This window comes from Neolamprologus multifasciatus, chromosome 8, assembly GCF_963576455.1.
Source record: "Neolamprologus multifasciatus chromosome 8, fNeoMul1.2, whole genome shotgun sequence".
NCBI lineage: Eukaryota > Metazoa > Chordata > Actinopteri > Cichliformes > Cichlidae > Neolamprologus > Neolamprologus multifasciatus.
Window position 1 is genome coordinate 12079433 of NC_140446.1, and position 18080 is coordinate 12097512.

Below are 18080 nucleotides of genomic sequence, written 5' to 3' on the forward strand. Positions count from 1 at the left end.
TAAGCAAGGTGGTTTTATGTACCATCCTTCCTGTTTTTAGAACATTTGAAATACTCTTATGAGACAAAAACCCCATGTTTTAGTCATTCTGCTCCTACTGATCAGTTTGTCATAAGCAAGCCCAGAGGGGGGAAGAATACCTTTGGCAGAGCCACTAATCTCAGGACATTGAACCTGTCCAGCTCTGTGTCCTTGAGCCTTGCCTTAGTCATGAATCACCGGACTGACAAAGCTCAAGGCATGATCAGAATGACACATGATGAGCTAATTTCTTACCCCACACAGGCGTCTAGGGATCGTCTGTGCAACGCTTATCATCCTTCTGCTGATGTCGTCAGTGGCTTTAACCCGTTGTATAAATCCGATTGTTTTCTTGTCACACTTTATGCCAAACGCAGATTCGGGCTTTCAATTAGATGTGATGCTGTGCATATCTCGGCACATTACTGCAAATGAAGTGACCGACAGTGTTGACGCTAATGAAGGCAGCCCACTCAGGCTTCACTTTGTCTTCATTATTTCTTCAAATTGAAAACTGAATGTAATCAAGTTCTTATTATTTGAGAGAAAATCTTAAAAAAAGGGACTGAGTAATATGAAAATTAACAACGCATTGCGCATAATGGAAGATTGTAGACTCTTATGTCGTTAATGGTTAGGATGCTGTCAAAATGTTACAGTCCAAATGTGGGTTTCCTGCTTGAGTGACACAAAACACAGGAGAGCGACTTTCTTCTCCTGCTGTAATTTAACCTCCTAAGACCCGAACTCTTCCACGTCATGCATTTTTAATTTCTCTTTGATATTTGGGCTGATTGGGGCCTGATGAATGTAAAAACAAAGAATTACCTGATTTTTTTTTTTTTTTTTTTTTTTTACCTTATTTTTGTTTTTAAGAAAAATGAGAGCCACATATGAGGATATTTGTTTAAAATTTCGATAGAACAGTAGCAGCATAATGTCCTCGTAAGTGAATATCAGGCCCTTGTAGAGCAAAATTTAGTATTTTGGTCTAAATAACCCGAAATGCGATGTCCACATATGTGGACGCCAGGTCCTAGGAGGTTAAACAGTTTCATCATAAATTCAGGCAGATGGGGCAGTGGACTGTTTATGAAACACATGCTGGATAGGTTATATTAAGATCTTGCTAGAGGAGGGTGCTGGGCTTCAGGAGCACTATCCAAGACCACATCAGTATGCATGTTGTGTTTTTGCCTGTCACCACAAGCATGGGGCACATGCAGGCATAGGCAGCGAATACAAGGGCAGAGTTGTCTCTTCAAGGCCCTATCTGTGATTCTTTTATATGCATTATTTCCAGGTAGAGGTGACTTCTTCTTATTTAGGAACTATTTTGATGGGTTGATGGAAAGTATTCAAATTATGAGCAGATCATCCTTGCTGTGTACAGGCGTAAAGATTCTCTAAGTCCATGATTTGCTTCGTACCTCAATGAAGCATACCTTGGTTCATGTCTGTTAGTGGGGTTGAAGAGCATAAATGGAAAAAATGGGACAAAATAAAACCTTTTGATCACAGGTATCGCCTATTTGATTGTGATTGGTTTTCCAACTCTCATGCTTCTGAGGTGTAGCGTGCCTTTTCCTGCATTCACATGCTCTCATGCTTCCCCTAAAAATAGCATGCTAAGTTAGGAGAAGTATTTTTATCGATGTACAGTGGACCTAATGGTCAGTATGGAAAATGCATTTTATATGGATAAGATTAATAAGATACATGGTGTGCATCTCCAAATGAGAATTGTCCACATTTACGGACATGGCATCACAGTGGAGGCTAAATCTACTGAACTTTGCTGTTCATGACACACAGAGAGAACAGGGATCAGGAGCTTGTGGTAAATCAGTCTAATTTTGTAAAACTAAGACAGTGGAGCTCCCATTGGTCACAGTTTAGTGGTCACTGTAGACCTCTGCGATAAATCTTTGCACAGCCTATGACTTAACCTACACCTATGTCATTGTTAATGTGTTTATTACCTTGTGGTTTTACCCCAGTGTTTTAAAAGCAGTGCCAAATAAAAACAATACATAGAACCAATTTCACCTTTTGTATCCCCAATCTTCATTTTTTGGCAAAAAAACATATTTGTCCAGTTTTTGTAAATTTTGCGATCATTTCAACTGTCAAGAGATTTATTCTAAAGACACTTCTTCAGCTTAGAATCTAAAGGTAGAAACACACAGATGCTGCAGTTTTTACTTGCAAGGGCGATCACAGAACGCTCACACCAGAGTGGGGGCCCTGTGATGTGCGCTTTGTCTCCTGCACCTGCACCATACGTCTATTCATTAACAGAGGAATGTTAGTATGTAGGGAGTGAAGATAAAAGTGGTTCAGGTGTATGTGTGTGCGTGTGTGTGTTATTCTGAAGGACGTTGCCCCTCTTCTTGAAGATAAGAGCATCCAGCTCCCCTCTTCCTGGCAGGAGTGAAATGATAACAGCTTGCTCAGCTATTATCACTGTGAGAAAGAATTTATAAAGCAAGTCTTGATTTCAACAACAGTCTAAGTCATAAAAGGGTCATCATGCAGTATTCTATAATATGCAAACTTATATCACTAAAAGATTATACTGACTACTAAGTACAATTTTCTATTGACATCAACAGTCTGCATTCAGGAATGTGCTGAAATCTGTGAGTCCGTATATTGAGGCTATTGATGTCATGTTTGTTATTCTCTCACTGATAAATTCCAAAAAAAAAGGCAATTGGCCTTTTCACAATGATTGCAGGCGCCGTTGAGGCGACATGTTTTACATATTTCCAAGGAGGTGCATGTGAGGTTGTAGCGTAGGTTATCTAGTTATCAGTGTAGGGTTTCAAAGGGGTTTGCAGTTATGGCATTCGTGCAGTGTTCATTTGACAGAGACATACAAACGTTACTGTTGTAATAAATCATTTGTTACACAGGATCAGACGTCCAGAGCTCCACACAGCTGTCAGACTTTCTTACATTTTTTTAATAAGTTGTTTTTACTCTTATTAAGCATTGCTATCTGTTTTCTGAAGTCAAATTTTTTTTTCTTTAAGTTTTTTTTTTTTTTTTAAAGTCAATATTTGTGGTAACAATTTGGCCTTACACTCTAAGGAGCCATGGTTCGAGACCGGGAAAAGAGAGAAATTCCTGGGATGTTTGCACCTGAAAGGGCATCCTATATAAAAATCCATCTACTGTGGCGACCCCATTGCTCTAAACCAAAAGAAGCTTGCTATTTGCAGTAGTGCATATTGTATTACACACGTGGGTATTTACTTTAACTAGACTTTGACTATATTAGTATTGAAATGCTTAGTATTGAATTTCTTTAAACAATTAAAGTTTAAATCAATATTGCCAGAATGATGAATGTGACATTAAGACTGCTGAACTGTGTGTGTGTGTGTGTGTGTGTCTGTCTGTCTGTCTGTCTGTCTGCGTGTGTTTGTGTGTGTGTGTGTGTCTGTGTGTGTGTCCTAGAACCTAAAAAAATAAAACAGCAGTTAACAGCCTGGCAACAAAATTGAAATATATTTAATTGTGTCTGCTGATGCTTGGAAAGTTATAACTAATCATTGACAAAATTTTTATTGTAAATCACTAAAATACTAATAAAACTTTTTTATTAGTCTGTCAGTGATGAACACCTACAGCAGATTTCGGGTGATTTTGTGTATTATTAGGTTTATTATTGTTGTAAGAGTTTATTTTCCCTTCCCATTTGCAGTGTCACCTCTAGACTATTCAAATGGCCATTTCAACCAGATTCAGCAATAACAAAGATGTTTTTAATAGAAGATAGGACATATCAGCTACTTGCTATAATGAAAATACACGATAGAACTAAAACTGCAGATATGGCCGTGGTTTCTAAACTGTCTCTGGTTACAAATGTTACTCAGAAATCATTTACAGCTACGAGTTGATCATCAATCAGGTGGCCAGTTATAACATCTCTCTAATCTTGGGTTTTCCTACTGCATGCGCTGCCCACTGAAACAGCACTGTGTCAGCAATGACACTGCAAATGTCTAAGATGTTCATCCATTGTCTGTGTTTGTCAAGGCTGCACTCAATCATGTTTACAGCTGTTGTTGTAAGCATGCTAATTTGCTGTTATCACCTCGGGAAAAGGATGAAGCGTAGTTATTGAGAACAGTCATAAAGACTCTACAGTAGGGCTGGGCGATATGACCCAAAATTCATATCTCGATATATTTTACCTGGACGGCGATATAAGATATATATCTCGATATTTTTTTAAGCCATAAAGTAAGAACAAAAAGAGAGTTCTTAGTCAAAGCTGTGTCCCAGATGTCACACGGGCACTTTTATTAACATAGAGCATAGATGTACATAAAATTTACTCAAAAATAAATTATGAGCATTTAATAATGCAAATAATAATGCTCCATAAATAAAAGAAAACAATGTTGTTTTTGTGCACAACAAAAAGCTCACAATTGTGCAGTCAAAATGTAAACTAAAAGATGCAGAGCATAGTAACAAAGACAGATTTCACAGCTGCTCTGTTCCCAACTTCTACTGTGTGACTGACAGCATTGAGTTTGAAATCCTCTTCGTAACCACGTCTCTTAACAGGTGCCATTTATGGTCCTTATACACAGTAGGGTAATATTACGTTGAAGCACAGTACGTATCACTCCGCGAGGCTCCTCGGTAGCCGTAATGCTCTGACAATCCATCAACCGGTGCAGCACGTAGCTTACCAAAGTCGTACTAAAACATTTTTTGACAGATTGCTGAGCGCTGTGTACCACATAAAATCGCTTCGCGGCCATCAAGCACAACCAGAATTCATACATAAGGCGCGCTGTCAACTTTTGAGAAAATGAAAGGATTTTAGGCTGTGCAGCGCCTCTGGGCTGCATGGCGTTAGCGTGGTTAGCTAGCTAACACGTTGACGGCGTCCAGCCCCACGCACGGGGCGATGCGCAGTAACTCGTTAACGGAGATTTGCCGTGTCCATCTTGTCGCTTCCTGCAGGTGAAGCGATGGGGGAGGAGGGGGAGTTGTGTTCAGTGAGGGAGGGGTGAGGCCGAGTAATGTTGCGTAAAGACAAAAGTGGACGAAAGAGAGGCAAACTTGCGGCTCCACAAGTATAGTTATAACGTAACATAGACTATATCGATATAAAGGATATTGTCACATCTTATATCTCGTATAAAAATATATCGATATTTTTTAAAAACTCGATATATCGCCCAGCTCTACTCTACAGCATTGTTCACAGACCAAGGCCGATCTCACAGACTGTATTTTCCCATCTCGTACAGAAATCCTAAATCAGTTTTCAGTGAAGTAAAAAAACATAAATATATATTTATATATATGAGACTGCAGCAATTTTAATTTTGTGCTTTGTCCTTTAAGAAAACTAATCTGAAGTTTAAAGTTATCTTACCTTGTGCATTACAAATACTCAATGATAGCTCATCAACTTATTCAGTCTCTCTTGTGCGTTTCTGTATTTTTGTGGTATGCACGAGATACCTCATGAATCAATGTAGCATTTGAGGTCAGACAGATGGGCTGGCTGGAGTTTCCCGGGGTAGTCCTTAGGTCATTTTATTTTGGAAAGCATCACCGTGTGGTGGTTGAAGCTGCTGTGGGACAGTCATCCATAAGGAACATTAGGTCAGAGATTTCTGCTCCCATGAACAAATGGGATTAAGCATTGCTGTGCCCAACTCTCAACGCATCTACTGTTTATCAAGATCCTATATTTACTACACGCTTTAAGAGAACGTGGGGCAAACTGGTTACTGGTGGTTCTCCCTCTCCTGTCGGGGGAAGAGAGACTTCCATTGCAGAATTAGCACATTTCTTCACCAACAAAAATCTTAATGAGTATTCAAAAGATCCAGATCCTTTATTTGAAGAAGTTATTTATGGGTTTCTTAATGGGGAAAAATTAATTTATCAGATTCTGAATTTCTGCTACTGTCAGTCTTCACCTCTTACATTTCCTTTTACCAATTTTTACAACGTTTAACTATTATTAAAATAGAAGTTTTTGTGTTAGATGCCAGCTCTCGTATGTACATGATGATGGTGAGTCACACTTCAGGAAGAGTGGAGGAGAATGAGTGGGTTTTTTGATGTTTGCATGTTGCCTTCTGAAGGCTTGAGACCTGCTTGTGCACTCTGAAGCCCTGCACACCATACACAGCATCACTGATGATATTGGAGTCAAAAATTAAATTTGTTCTTTTCTATCTATTTATTTCTTATTGAATTGGTCAATTATTTATGAAGATTGCTTCACAGATAGTTAAGCTTTCTCTTGTGAGTTTTCTTTCAGATTAAATTCCAAGTTTTAGTGTTTTTTCTTAAAAGCCTTAGACATACAAGTGATAAAATCTTAAAAGCAACCCTACTTAAAACCTTTTTCACATTTAAATCAAGAAACACTTGATAACCATTAGTCATGGGTACAGCGCAAAAGCCAAACCTTGTCCAAAGACACATTTACCACAAAGGTTATTGTTTTTTAATTCACTTTTTATGCCAGGTATTCAAAAAACTAAATAAGTAAGAGGTTTAAAGATTCCCACCTCTTTATCACAGTCATTACACTCTGCTGATTCAATCCAAGGTAGCTGTGGGGGCACTGGAGCCTATTCCTGCTGTCGTAGTGTGAAAGGTGGGGTACACCCTGGACAACATGTAGACTAATAACTATTCATGCCCACATTCACACCTACGGCTAATTTAGGTTGGCTAATTAGCATAACCAACCCACTTCTTTGGACTGCACCCAGAGAGAAACCACTGAAGCACGGAGAGAACGCGCAGACTTCACACAGGAAGGCTCCAGCTGGTTATAGCCGTAACACCGTGCTGCCCGTTCATCATACCGTCTCTGACAATGTAACCATTTACAACTGATGCGACTCAGTGAATAAATATCAACCAGTGACAGCCGTGAATGTCATCTCATTTGAAAATAGGCCGATAATAGTCACCGAGGACAATGTTTAGATAATATATCTGTGCATCATCAAGTGCAACATGAAGACCCGACTGAAAAATCTAACACCAAGAGATCAAAAGTGCTTCCTTTCAGCTGTGTAACAAAATACTGATTTAAAAAGGATCATTTTTAAATTTAAAAGTTCTTGGATTTGCCTCCAGTGACTTGTGGCATGACTTGAAACCTGCCCGTAAAGATGCAACGTTTTTCATCCTGGCACTGAACAGTTGTTTAAATTTCTGGGAAAATGATGTCTTTTAATGCAAATTTCTTCTTGACTTGCAGTCTATGCTGGCATTAAGTAAGAGTATGTTGTCAAAAAATAAATGCAAATTTGAGTTGAGTATATCTTGGCAGCTCCCTTGGTTATCATGCAGGAGTGGTCAGTCCTCTCTGTGAGCTCTGTGCCTCCTTGTGGGTGGAGCCATCTGCCAGCAAACATCCGAGGGAGGCTGAATATACAGATGTGATGCATCATTATGGGATGACAGAAATGAATGATGAACGCTGGCACTGCCTGATGTCGCTTCATTGACAAACTGAGTCATGACTGCCCAGTCATTGTAACGGCCCGAGTGTGTTATTTACTGCCGTTGCTGAGTCGTCATCTTCTGTTGGGATTAGCATTTCTAGGGTTGCAGCAACATTGTTTCCAGTTTCTAAACTGGGACAGTCAGAGGCATAAAGAGATTTCCTGGCGTTGAAAGAAGAGGGGATGATTAAAAATGCATGCGGGTGCTTTTTGTCATTACAGAGCCATCAGCGGTTGCAGGTTGACAAGACAATTTCACATCATGGAAATGAATTAACCAGGGTTCATTCATTATGCATGCCCATTGGTTTCTTGTTCAGGATGGCCATTGTGTCATTTCTAAATAGATGAAAGCCAGCTAGGCTTGCAGATAACCTGCTAGTGTATTTTGGGATGTAGAACATTTGTTCTGCTGTCTGGCAGAAACCTTTCTGTTCTTATTTGTGTCTCTCGGGGTCGCGCCCTCGTCTACATTAGCGCTGGCTGTAAAAGGGAAAATTAGGACACTTGTTTCACAACGGTTTTAATAAGCTGCTGTGCTTTTTGACTTAGAAATGTCAATTGATGATGCTGTAGCATTAACATTATGTTTAAAGGATTAAAAATCTAGGTCTTCCCCATCCCAAATGGCAGAAAACTGGTTGTGCAACAGCTGCATTGCAAAATGTAAGATGTATAAACTGGTTTATCTGCTTTTTAGCCTACTTTCCTTTTTTTGTTTAAAAAAAAGTGCTGTAGTTAGAGATTTTAGAGGTTTTTATCTTCTGGCCTGTATTTCTGATAATCTTCAGCTGCCTTTTTTGGTTGGACAAATACAGGGAGTACTCCCTGGTTTTCACTGTTAGTAGTTTTGTCAGGTGAGAACACGGGTAGACTGAAACGAAGGCGGATCAGCTGAATCTTGGTTTCTCCATCACTAGATATGCTGTCGTTATAACTCCTGTGGGGCTGGCAGAAGTGATTAAGTTTCAACTAAGCTCACTTGGTGTCAGAGCTGGCGGCTCACCATCACTGACAGTCATATTTATTGCCCCGCAACCTGCTTCCCTCCTGGTCTGGGATTCTATTGGCCACTTCCAGACTTGGATCTATTCATCAGTGTCTTCTCCCTGCAGAAGAAGGCAACGTGAACAGAGTAAAAGCGACACCCTGGTTTTTATTATCGCGTTGCTTCACTGTCAACGTCGAAGCTTCAGGCTCAGCTGCATATCCGAAAGCTGAAGCCACATTCTGTCACTCCGCCCACACCTCCACTGCCAATTTACATGATGAGGCAAGCTCTTGCGTATTTATTTATGCTGTCAGATATACAGTAACACTGTAGTCTGTTTGTGACACTGTGACTCTTTCTTTTTGGTTTATATAACACAATAATAACAGGCTGGCAAGATGCATCAAGGTCTGCTGATTAATAGCCATCTAATATTTGCTATGTAAAACATTTGTTATGTACATGCTGCGTTTCAGGGTTTTCTGATGCCGTGGAATTAAACAATCAGGAGATATTTTCGGTTTGTTTTGACATGACTCTGAAACCCAGATGATGATCAGTTTATGGTGAAGTTGTTACCAAAAAACTGTTTGGGGATTTTTGTTTTTTCTTTGTTGGGCAAAGACAAATATCCATATGGTGTAAACTGTACAGTTTTTAAATGTATTTGATTTTTTTTTAAGTTTGCTAACATGTCATTGTATTTCAACCTAATCCACTTGTTTTTCTAATTTTCTAAACGTTGTTAAATCAGTTAAAATAGTGAAATAAATGAAATAATGAGAGACAAATGTGGCTCGTGTCCATTTACCCAATACATGTTAAAGATTAAAAAACTGCTGTCTAGTCCAGTGTGCATGTGTATATACTGTACTGTACCACTTCAACTTAAAGTAAAAATATATTTTTTTTTCCCATTCTCTGCAGGTGGTGCTCGTTTTTGCACTCAGCATCGGAGCCCTTGTGATCTACTTCATAGATTCCTCTGAGTAAGTAATTAGCTTTAAACTTACTCTGTAATTTTTTTCTTTTCCCCTGTAGCTCACAGTTTTTTGAGAGTTTAACTGATATGACTCACTTTAAGATCAGTAACCTCATAGCTAGACGCAGTCTTCATGGAAATGTAACCTCATAGCAGCTCTACCAATCAGAGCATGTCTGTAGATGGATTAATGAAACTGATATCAGAAGTTTGTTCTTCAGTTTTGCTGTCCTTGGCCTCAAAACCTGTTTTCAGTCATGAGCTCCAGGAAATTTTCAGGTCATCGTCTGAAGTCGTCTTGTTGCCAGCCTCATCCTTACTTCTGGAAGCACTCCTCGGTGTAGTGTGCAGAAGGCAGGACATGTAATGGTCACTCACCAGCTGTGAATTCACCTGAGAAATACCCGCGTCACTCTCATGTGGGTACAAACTGGTGCTTTCAGACATTATGTTGACTTTGGAGCAGGTTAATGACTGTTTAACGTCTGATCCAACTAGCTAATGGTGGAAAATTTGTAGGGGAGCGCAGTGCAATTAGAAAAAGTCAGTCAGGTTTGAATTAGCTTAATTCAGTTTACAAAGAACCGCAGTTTAGTTCCAGGGAAATAAATATAAAGTGTAGTAATAACGCTGCTGATATTTCTGTTACATTACAGTCTAAATCGCTAAAATCTATTGTAGTTCTATTTATAGTAGTGCAGACACATGAATGTGAAGTTCATGTAAGGTAGCCTTAATAACACTGAGTGCTTTGTCATGGTTATATGGCATTTAGAACACAGGCTTGCTATTTTTTGCTTGTTTGTTATTTAATCCAATCATTCAGGTAAACTGCTCCGGTCCTCCTTTGCGATCTCCGCTGACGACCAGCTAGAGCTCACAGATGAAATTTGCTTAATCTCTGTAATGAAAGGATCAGACTTTTAAAGAGGCAGGAAAGTCCAAAATTTCCTGTTCAAAACAATCGCCATCGGTAATCAGACTAGAGGAAGCGGAAGGCTCTTTAAGCTACATGTGAGGCAGTATACTGTTACTGCGGCCTTGTGGTGTTTGGACACAGTGTCATTAAGAAAGTGGGGTAAAACACGCCAGGATAAAAGCTTCTATCAAGCCCACAGTGAGTCTCCACTGGGAGTAATGTTAAAGCAGAGAAAGGAAAATGAGCTGTAAACTCATATAATCAGCCTCCTGCAGGCACACGTCCAGCTTATTTGTTATTGCATAAGAAGACGTACAGCTGAGGGCTTGGCTTGCTCTGATGTGGTTTGCAAGCATGATCTCATTTCATTATCTGGACAAGCTCAGATAGAGTTACATCCTTACCGATGCCATCTGTGGCCTCCTGTTCTCAGAACTTGCCTGTAGTGTCTCCGAGTGCCTTTTCACCTGATGGAGGATGACGTTCAACCTCTCTCTCTTTAAACTCGTCATGCATAAGAAGAGGCTTTGTTAAATGTAGGAGGACTGATGCCCTAGCACCTGCTTGCTGACTTATATCCATATTAGTCCAATGAAGCTCTCTGCCTGAGTTTTCAGTCAGTATTATCCAGGTCTTTCTATTATTCAGACACCATTTTTTCACTACTTGGAGCCAAAGAGCAGCCAGTTAGCTGCTCTCTCGCAAGTGGCAGCAGACTGTAACAGATATAGCCCTTCCTGTAATTAGTGCAAGCCTTGCCGAGGCTGTTATATGATGGACAGGCTGACCTAACTTAAAGTGACATGGAGAGAGATGTCAACATAGCAGACCCACTTATATTCAGAGAAGAGCTGTGAGCTGCACAGAGGAGGTTTAGGTCTGTACGTGGAGCTCTAATTCATAAATCTTGAGTTTTGTCTTACTGTGGACGTCATGGTTCTATGTAACTGTCATTTGTAAGTCTGGATCACCTGATCAGCTGCAGAGATGTCCCATACTAACAAACTATTACTTGTTTTTATTTTATCTTCTTAGTTTTAAATAGTTTGGTTGTTTATTTCATTAATGACTTTAAACACTCAAAGATTCTAGACTTCATATACAGCTAACAAACTTAGACTGTATATAGAAGATGGACATAGCTATCGTGCTGTCAAATCATATCCTGCTTTTCCTCTTTTTTGAACATATTTACAAAATGGACTACCTTTTTTTATTCAGTTCACACCGTAAACTCACCAATAGGCTCTTTAATGATGAATTTATTAGAAAGAATGCAGATCCAAGTCCCAGTCACATAGCCCTAGAGACCAGTTGGCAACACCTTGCAACCACTGTTCACTAGGGGAAAATGTGTGTTTCCCAAATAAAAGTTGCCAGTGGTTACCAGTGATGAAACTGAATTGCAATCAAAGGATGCTGCAGCAAAAGCCTTCTCGTGATTGTTTATGGCACTTTTTGAAACATGTTGGTTTCAGTGGTACGGCACAACTTTTCAAGCAATTTTTCAAGCTTCAATAGAGTTTGTGGATAATTAGTGAGTGTTTGCAGACAAGTGGACATCTTCCATGCAGACTATGGGAAACTATGCCAATCTGTTAGCAACCAAAGCAATCAGGAGGAGGTCTTTGATGCATCACCATCTTAGACTGATTTTAACTAGCTCGCCAACCTGTTGAGGAATACACATTTCCCTGTAGCACCCAGTGGATACTATGTGGTTGCCCGCCGGGTGATTGTGTGACTGAGGCCTGTGCACCTGAACACTGACTTGGCTTTTTTTAGACCTGGAATCTACGTCCATCTTTTATATACAGTACATGTGACAAACCAAAACCCAGAGTTACCTTTAACAGGCAGTAGCTGATTTTTTTCACCACTTGTGAAGAGAACATTAACACTGACAAAAAGAAATTATGTTGGATTTGAAACAAGTGGTTATGTATACATCCAGAATCTCCTCGTAGCTCTATTTTGATCTCCAACTGATGTAATTATCTGTCTTTTTGAGCTGGTAGAAACAATAAAAGTCTTAAATATTCTCAGAATTTGTATGAAAATATTCCTTTACTTTGCAAAATATATGCACATACAGTATCATCAGACAGCATTAAGCCCCGTTACATGCGAGCTGGTCCATCTTGATTGATCTGAGCCTGAATTGAATGAAGGAGGGAGAGACCAGATCTGCTGTGGGCAGGGGCTGATTCATGATCCATAACACTCCTAGACGTCTTCCAAACCAGGCCTGCTGGAACTCAATTATTTAGCTCTGCAGATCTGCTTGTGTGTGGTCTGTCATCCTGCAATGATGGGGATTTACTGGACCGATGTGTCATTACGGTGAACGAGGGCAGAACCATCCAGCATGGGCTATTCTTAGAGATGCCATGGAGAAGATGAGTTAGGATTTTATTTTTCACCACCTTCTCTGTAAATTTTGAATACATAAAAAGAGCAATGCAGACATTAAGTACTGTATTGTTGTACACTGAGGATGCAAACCATTCTAGGTTTACTAAGTCTTATTTTAATTAGAATCACTAAATATCTTAGAGAGTCATTGAAGGTTGTAGAAAAAAATTAAGCGTTAAAATTGAACAGAACTATAATGAAGTCTCTATATAGCTAACGTTTAGAGAATAGATCCTCGAATAGATCCTCGAATAGAACTGGGATGAAACCTGACGGCTATCAGTCATCATCACATCAGTGATGCTAAAGCTAAAGATCAAATGGGAGTCACAGCTCTGTATCGGATTGGTTCAAAAAAATAATCACTTTGTGTACTCCACAGGGATAGTGTTTTATCACAGGGAGGCTATTAGAGGTTTTTTTTCACGTAACAAAAGCAATTTGCTTTAATCCGAGTGGTATTAAACAGCACAGGGGAGAACTGCAGCTGCTGAGCAGTGTGCATTAGCGAAGCTTGTGAATTCAAGTGTAGGGGCCCTGCAGGTAAAGAGAGCCAACAAGCTAAATCCATGAGAGATACCTGCTTGGAGCTAATGTGATTCAGAAGAACTCTACGTGCAGTCTCTGCTTGCAGGAAAAAACCCCAAAAGTTTATCAGCCAATTTTGTGGATGAAATCAAAAATAATAAAAAAAATCATAATAAAAAAGTTCTTTGGGCTTAGATAGACAAATATGATTTGTATGATGAATGGTCTAAAAAATCAAAAGTGTTCATCTGTGGCTAAAAGCAGCAAAATTGTCATACATGAACTTGCTCTAGATTGACTAACTGATTCATTACTACTGTGCAGATTCCCACTTTAACACAACTAACAGTCACTGTTTACATAAATTATCAGCTGTTCATTAAAACATTTATTAATCAGTTAATGCTTTAACTGCTTACTGTTTCTCAGTCTTGTTCTATTTTAAATGTGCACTAAGCCTGTGTTTTAATTTTAGGTGTTAGTAATAATAATTAAGGCTTTTTTTTTTTTACTTTCAGGACATGAATATTGGTACGCAATCATACTAACCTATTACATTTACTTGGTTAATTATTTCTCTTTATTTGAATTCTTTGTGCCAGATACAAGCTTATTAAGGGTGAGACTTCACTACATTGCTAGCATTTGCTATGGCTGCTTGATTTCATTAAACCAAAAAAGAGACATGAACCCTGCATGCATTTAACCCTTAAACTACTGCTTTGCCTCTGCATTTCCACCATGTTTGATCTAATATTTATGTGAAATGTTTGCATATGAGATGGGAAATGCAAGACTCATGGGAACGGGGCACCGTTTCAATGTGAAATATTGCTCTGGGAATTCAACATATTCTTCAGATACATTGCTTTGCAGTTATTTAAGGGTTAATCAGGTACAGCAACAAGTTACTGCTTGTGTGACAATAAATGCATGCCCTTTCTCAACAGAAAAAAAACATTGGAAAACACTTACTATTGCACTTTTTTGAGCACTTATTTTTCTCTTCTTTTTGGAAATCTTAAAAATGCATTTTCAGGAAAAGAAGAATGCATCTTTTATGTTTTATTTTTCATGAAACATTTTGATTTCAAAGAAATGACCTTGTGTTTTCACACTCCATTGTCAGTACCTGCCTTTGGACATGAGCATCTTTTGTTTTTGTCTCTGTCTAACAGTCCCATCGAGTCCTGTCAGAATTTCTACGAAGACTTCACGTTGCAGATTGACATGGCATTCAACGTCTTCTTCTTGCTCTACTTTGGCCTCCGTGTAAGTAGAACTCAGAGTCCCCATCTCAGTTAACTCTTTCCCCCTTGGACGCCAACTAGATGTAGCCCTTGTTTCTCTTTTCCAAACTGAGCAGTTTGTGTCATGTTTGCTTCCAGAACAAACTGACTGTGCGTGCATCAGAAGTTAGTGAGGGTGATCTTTGCCTATACAGCTTAACTGGAGCTACCCTGGGAAAAACCCAGGAACCTATTCTAATGGTCATCAAACCACGTCTTTGCTGATATATATTAAGGTGTCAAAACTTGTTAATGAGGGTAAAGAAGAAGTCGTGATTACGTCCTTATTGGGGAAAGCGTTAAGGGAAGATTTATGAATTTTCCTCTGTGATTTTCTCTTGTGTTTTCATTTGAAAGTAGCAAATTTCTCTCTTTTTTATATTTTTACTCTACTCTTTGTATTCGCAGTTTATTGCTGCCAATGACAAGCTGTGGTTCTGGCTGGAGGTGAACTCTGTGGTGGACTTCTTCACCGTTCCTCCAGTGTTTGTGTCAGTGTACCTGAACAGGAGCTGGCTTGGTAAGAAGGCTCTCTTTCCTGGCAGTGAATCAATGAGCATTTATTTACCAGCGGCCTGCAGTGCCCCCTGGTGGATTTAACAAGTCTAACAGCTGTCGTTTGCACACCAGATAATCTCAGCACATCACTAAAGCTGCAAAGACAGACATTGGTGCGCCCCTATTGTTAGCCATATAAGTTTGATGCTTTTGTCATGAAATTAACTTCAAGCTGACACATTGCATGACGTGCATGAGGAATACGATTCTCACTATCATGATGGAATTGTGCATCATTTTCAAAAACCTCTGGTACAGCACAGCATGTAAGTTGATTAGCAATAATGACTCAAACGCTTTGTTGTCTTTGTTCACTGAACTCATGCTGGCTTGCTTTAACGTAGGCTCAAATGTTGTATGACTGAAAAGGTGTGCCACTTGAGTCCATGTCTTTGGCCCGCTCTTGTGCTTAGCAGGCTTTATACTGCAGTTGTCATTCACATACCCTTCACCTCTCCAGCAGAGCTCTCTGCGGCACCGTTAATAACACTCAAATGAAATCACGGTGTGGCTGAAAAGTACACGAAAGGATAAAAAAAGGTAATAGACTTTGTTGGGGGCTCGAGCGCAAGAATGCAAGTCAGTCTTCTAAATATCTGAAGCTCATCACTCGGAGAGGTCTGTGAGAAATTAAGGGATTAAGTTGAGGGGTTGAAGAACAAACCTTCCATATAACCAACACCAGCTATGCTTTCAGCAATGAAACACTTCTACCCTCTTAAGTTAGTAGAACAGCCTGATTACTACACTTCAATAATGTGCCTGTGCATTTTCACTGAGCAGGTGTTGCTGCCATCTGGTGGACACATGGCAGTATAGCTTGCATTTTAGCCGATCGGCTGTCTTTTGGATATCAGATTGTTATTTTGTTTATACATGTTGTAGACTTGCTTGGTAGTAGACTGTCTATAGTGTTATATACATTTACATATAGTTATTGTGTTACTCATCAATTCCTTAATGGTATTTGTACTTGATGTCTGGTCCAATTTCTGTGTTTTTATTGGATTATTTAATCTGCAAAATTTCACAATGTGTGCACACTGGTTGTTGCTTTGCTTTTGGCACTCAGTTAGCATTTATGGACAGTGCATCAAAAGAGAAGAATATTTCAGAATAAGTCATTCATCCACGTAACAGAGCAGAATGACACCGTAGGAACACTTCTGTTCAGTTTCAGCGTTGGTTTTCCATCTATCATAGCAGTCTAAGGCTTACTAACACAACAAATATGTCTGCTTGTTGTCAAGAAACACAACAGCCATGTCATAGTGATTAAATCACTATTATCCACATAATGTTAGAGTGATATTGTGGTTCAGACACACAGTTTGTTTCATTATCAGTCGATCGCTTCTAATATCTTTATGTCTAAGAAGCGCAGATTAGCAAATGACTCAAATCATGGTCATAATATCAACATATATTTTGATACACCTCTAATAGTTTACATTATATGACAACATTTCTCTTGTCAGTACTCATATAGCCAACAGGAGCCTTCTGAGAATCTGCCTATGTACATAGGTTTGTTCGGTTAAGGCTGCATTTGCTAAATTGTCAAACAGCGTGAGCAGCACTGAGATTCGGTTATTACTGTTAGCACCCCGTTGTTCCGCTGTTACTGTTTGTGTAGGTGTTGTTGCTTTTGTTGTTCGCTCAGCCCTGCGTGACTCATTTCACTGTATTTCATACAAGCCAAAACAGAGAGCTTCCTGTCACACATCAGGTGCATGGACAGGAGATAGAAGGATGTCTAGAGAATGAAATTACACATGCGCAGGCTGTATGCGGGATATTATTTTTTTATATTGTACTCGTAGGCTACTGTCAAGGGTTTAGAAAAAAGACATTCGGGCATGGTTTGCGAATTAAAAGCAGAGCTGTAAATAATAAAAGTGTTGGTAATTCATACTAAATAATTCAATTTACCTGCTTTAGTTTTGAGGGTGTCATCCTGCCCATGCTGGCTCACTGGGACACTTATAGAATAGAGTGGTCTATTTAATTTTACAGATTAAAAAAACGATTTCTGCTGATCGCTCTTAACTCCGAGCATAAAAATCTATTGTTTTTTTTTCTTTCTTTCTTTCTTTTTCAATGGAAAGCATCTTAATCTCTTTCAGTATGGTCGGTGCAGTTGGTCATGGAGGATTTAGTGTGTGGCTAAACTGAGGTCAAACAAGTGATGAGGTCGCATCCGGCTCAGCTGCTGTCGAATTGCCTCTTCCCTTCGAAAGTCCAAATTTCACTGAGTGCTTAGCTGAACTGCCAATCTGCCAGTCCTGCTGTCTGAACGCTTTGACACAAATACATCCAGTTTGCACCAATATTATCGCACATTAACAAGCTCATTGATGCATGACAGGCTTCGGGGTGCGAGCATGACACACATTTTGGATGTTGCGGAGAATATGCCTTCAGATATTTCACGCAGAAACAAACTGCAGCAGCTGAAAAGATAATAGTTTTTGGTTCTGGGTTTTTATGCTTCGTATGTAGTCACTGGACAGTTTATTAGGTACACCTTACTAGCACTGGGTTCTGCCCTGTTTTGCTTTAGAACTCCCTTAATTCTTTGTGGCATAGGTTGAACAAGCTGCTGGAAAAATGCTTTAGAGATTTTGTTCCATAGTGACATGACAGCATCATACAATTGCTGCAGATTTGTCAACTGCACATCCACAATCTCCTATACCACCACATAACAAAGGTGCTCTGTTGTTGTTTGAGATGATTTGAGCTTTGTGACATGGCATGTTATCCTGCTGGAAGCAGCCATCAGGATACGGTTATACTATGGTCATAAAGTAATGAATATCATCACCATCAATACTCAGGTGGGCCATGGCATTTAAATAAT

General features: G+C 39.4%; 1 protein-coding gene across 5 annotated transcripts in view; it reads left to right on the top strand.

The window, feature by feature from the left end:
- LOC146512596 (calcium-activated potassium channel subunit alpha-1a) overlaps nucleotides 1–18080 on the top strand; it is a 97565-nt gene that overhangs the window by 33459 nt on the left and 46026 nt on the right. For all 5 annotated transcript variants that reach the window (XM_085171320.1, XM_085171321.1, XM_085171318.1 and 2 more), the window contains exons 3-5: nucleotides 9454–9515; nucleotides 14549–14642; nucleotides 15068–15179. In XM_085171320.1, the coding sequence (XP_085027446.1) occupies nucleotides 9454–9515; nucleotides 14549–14642; nucleotides 15068–15179 (268 nt within the window). The remainder of the gene's footprint in view (nucleotides 1–9453; nucleotides 9516–14548; nucleotides 14643–15067; nucleotides 15180–18080) is intronic.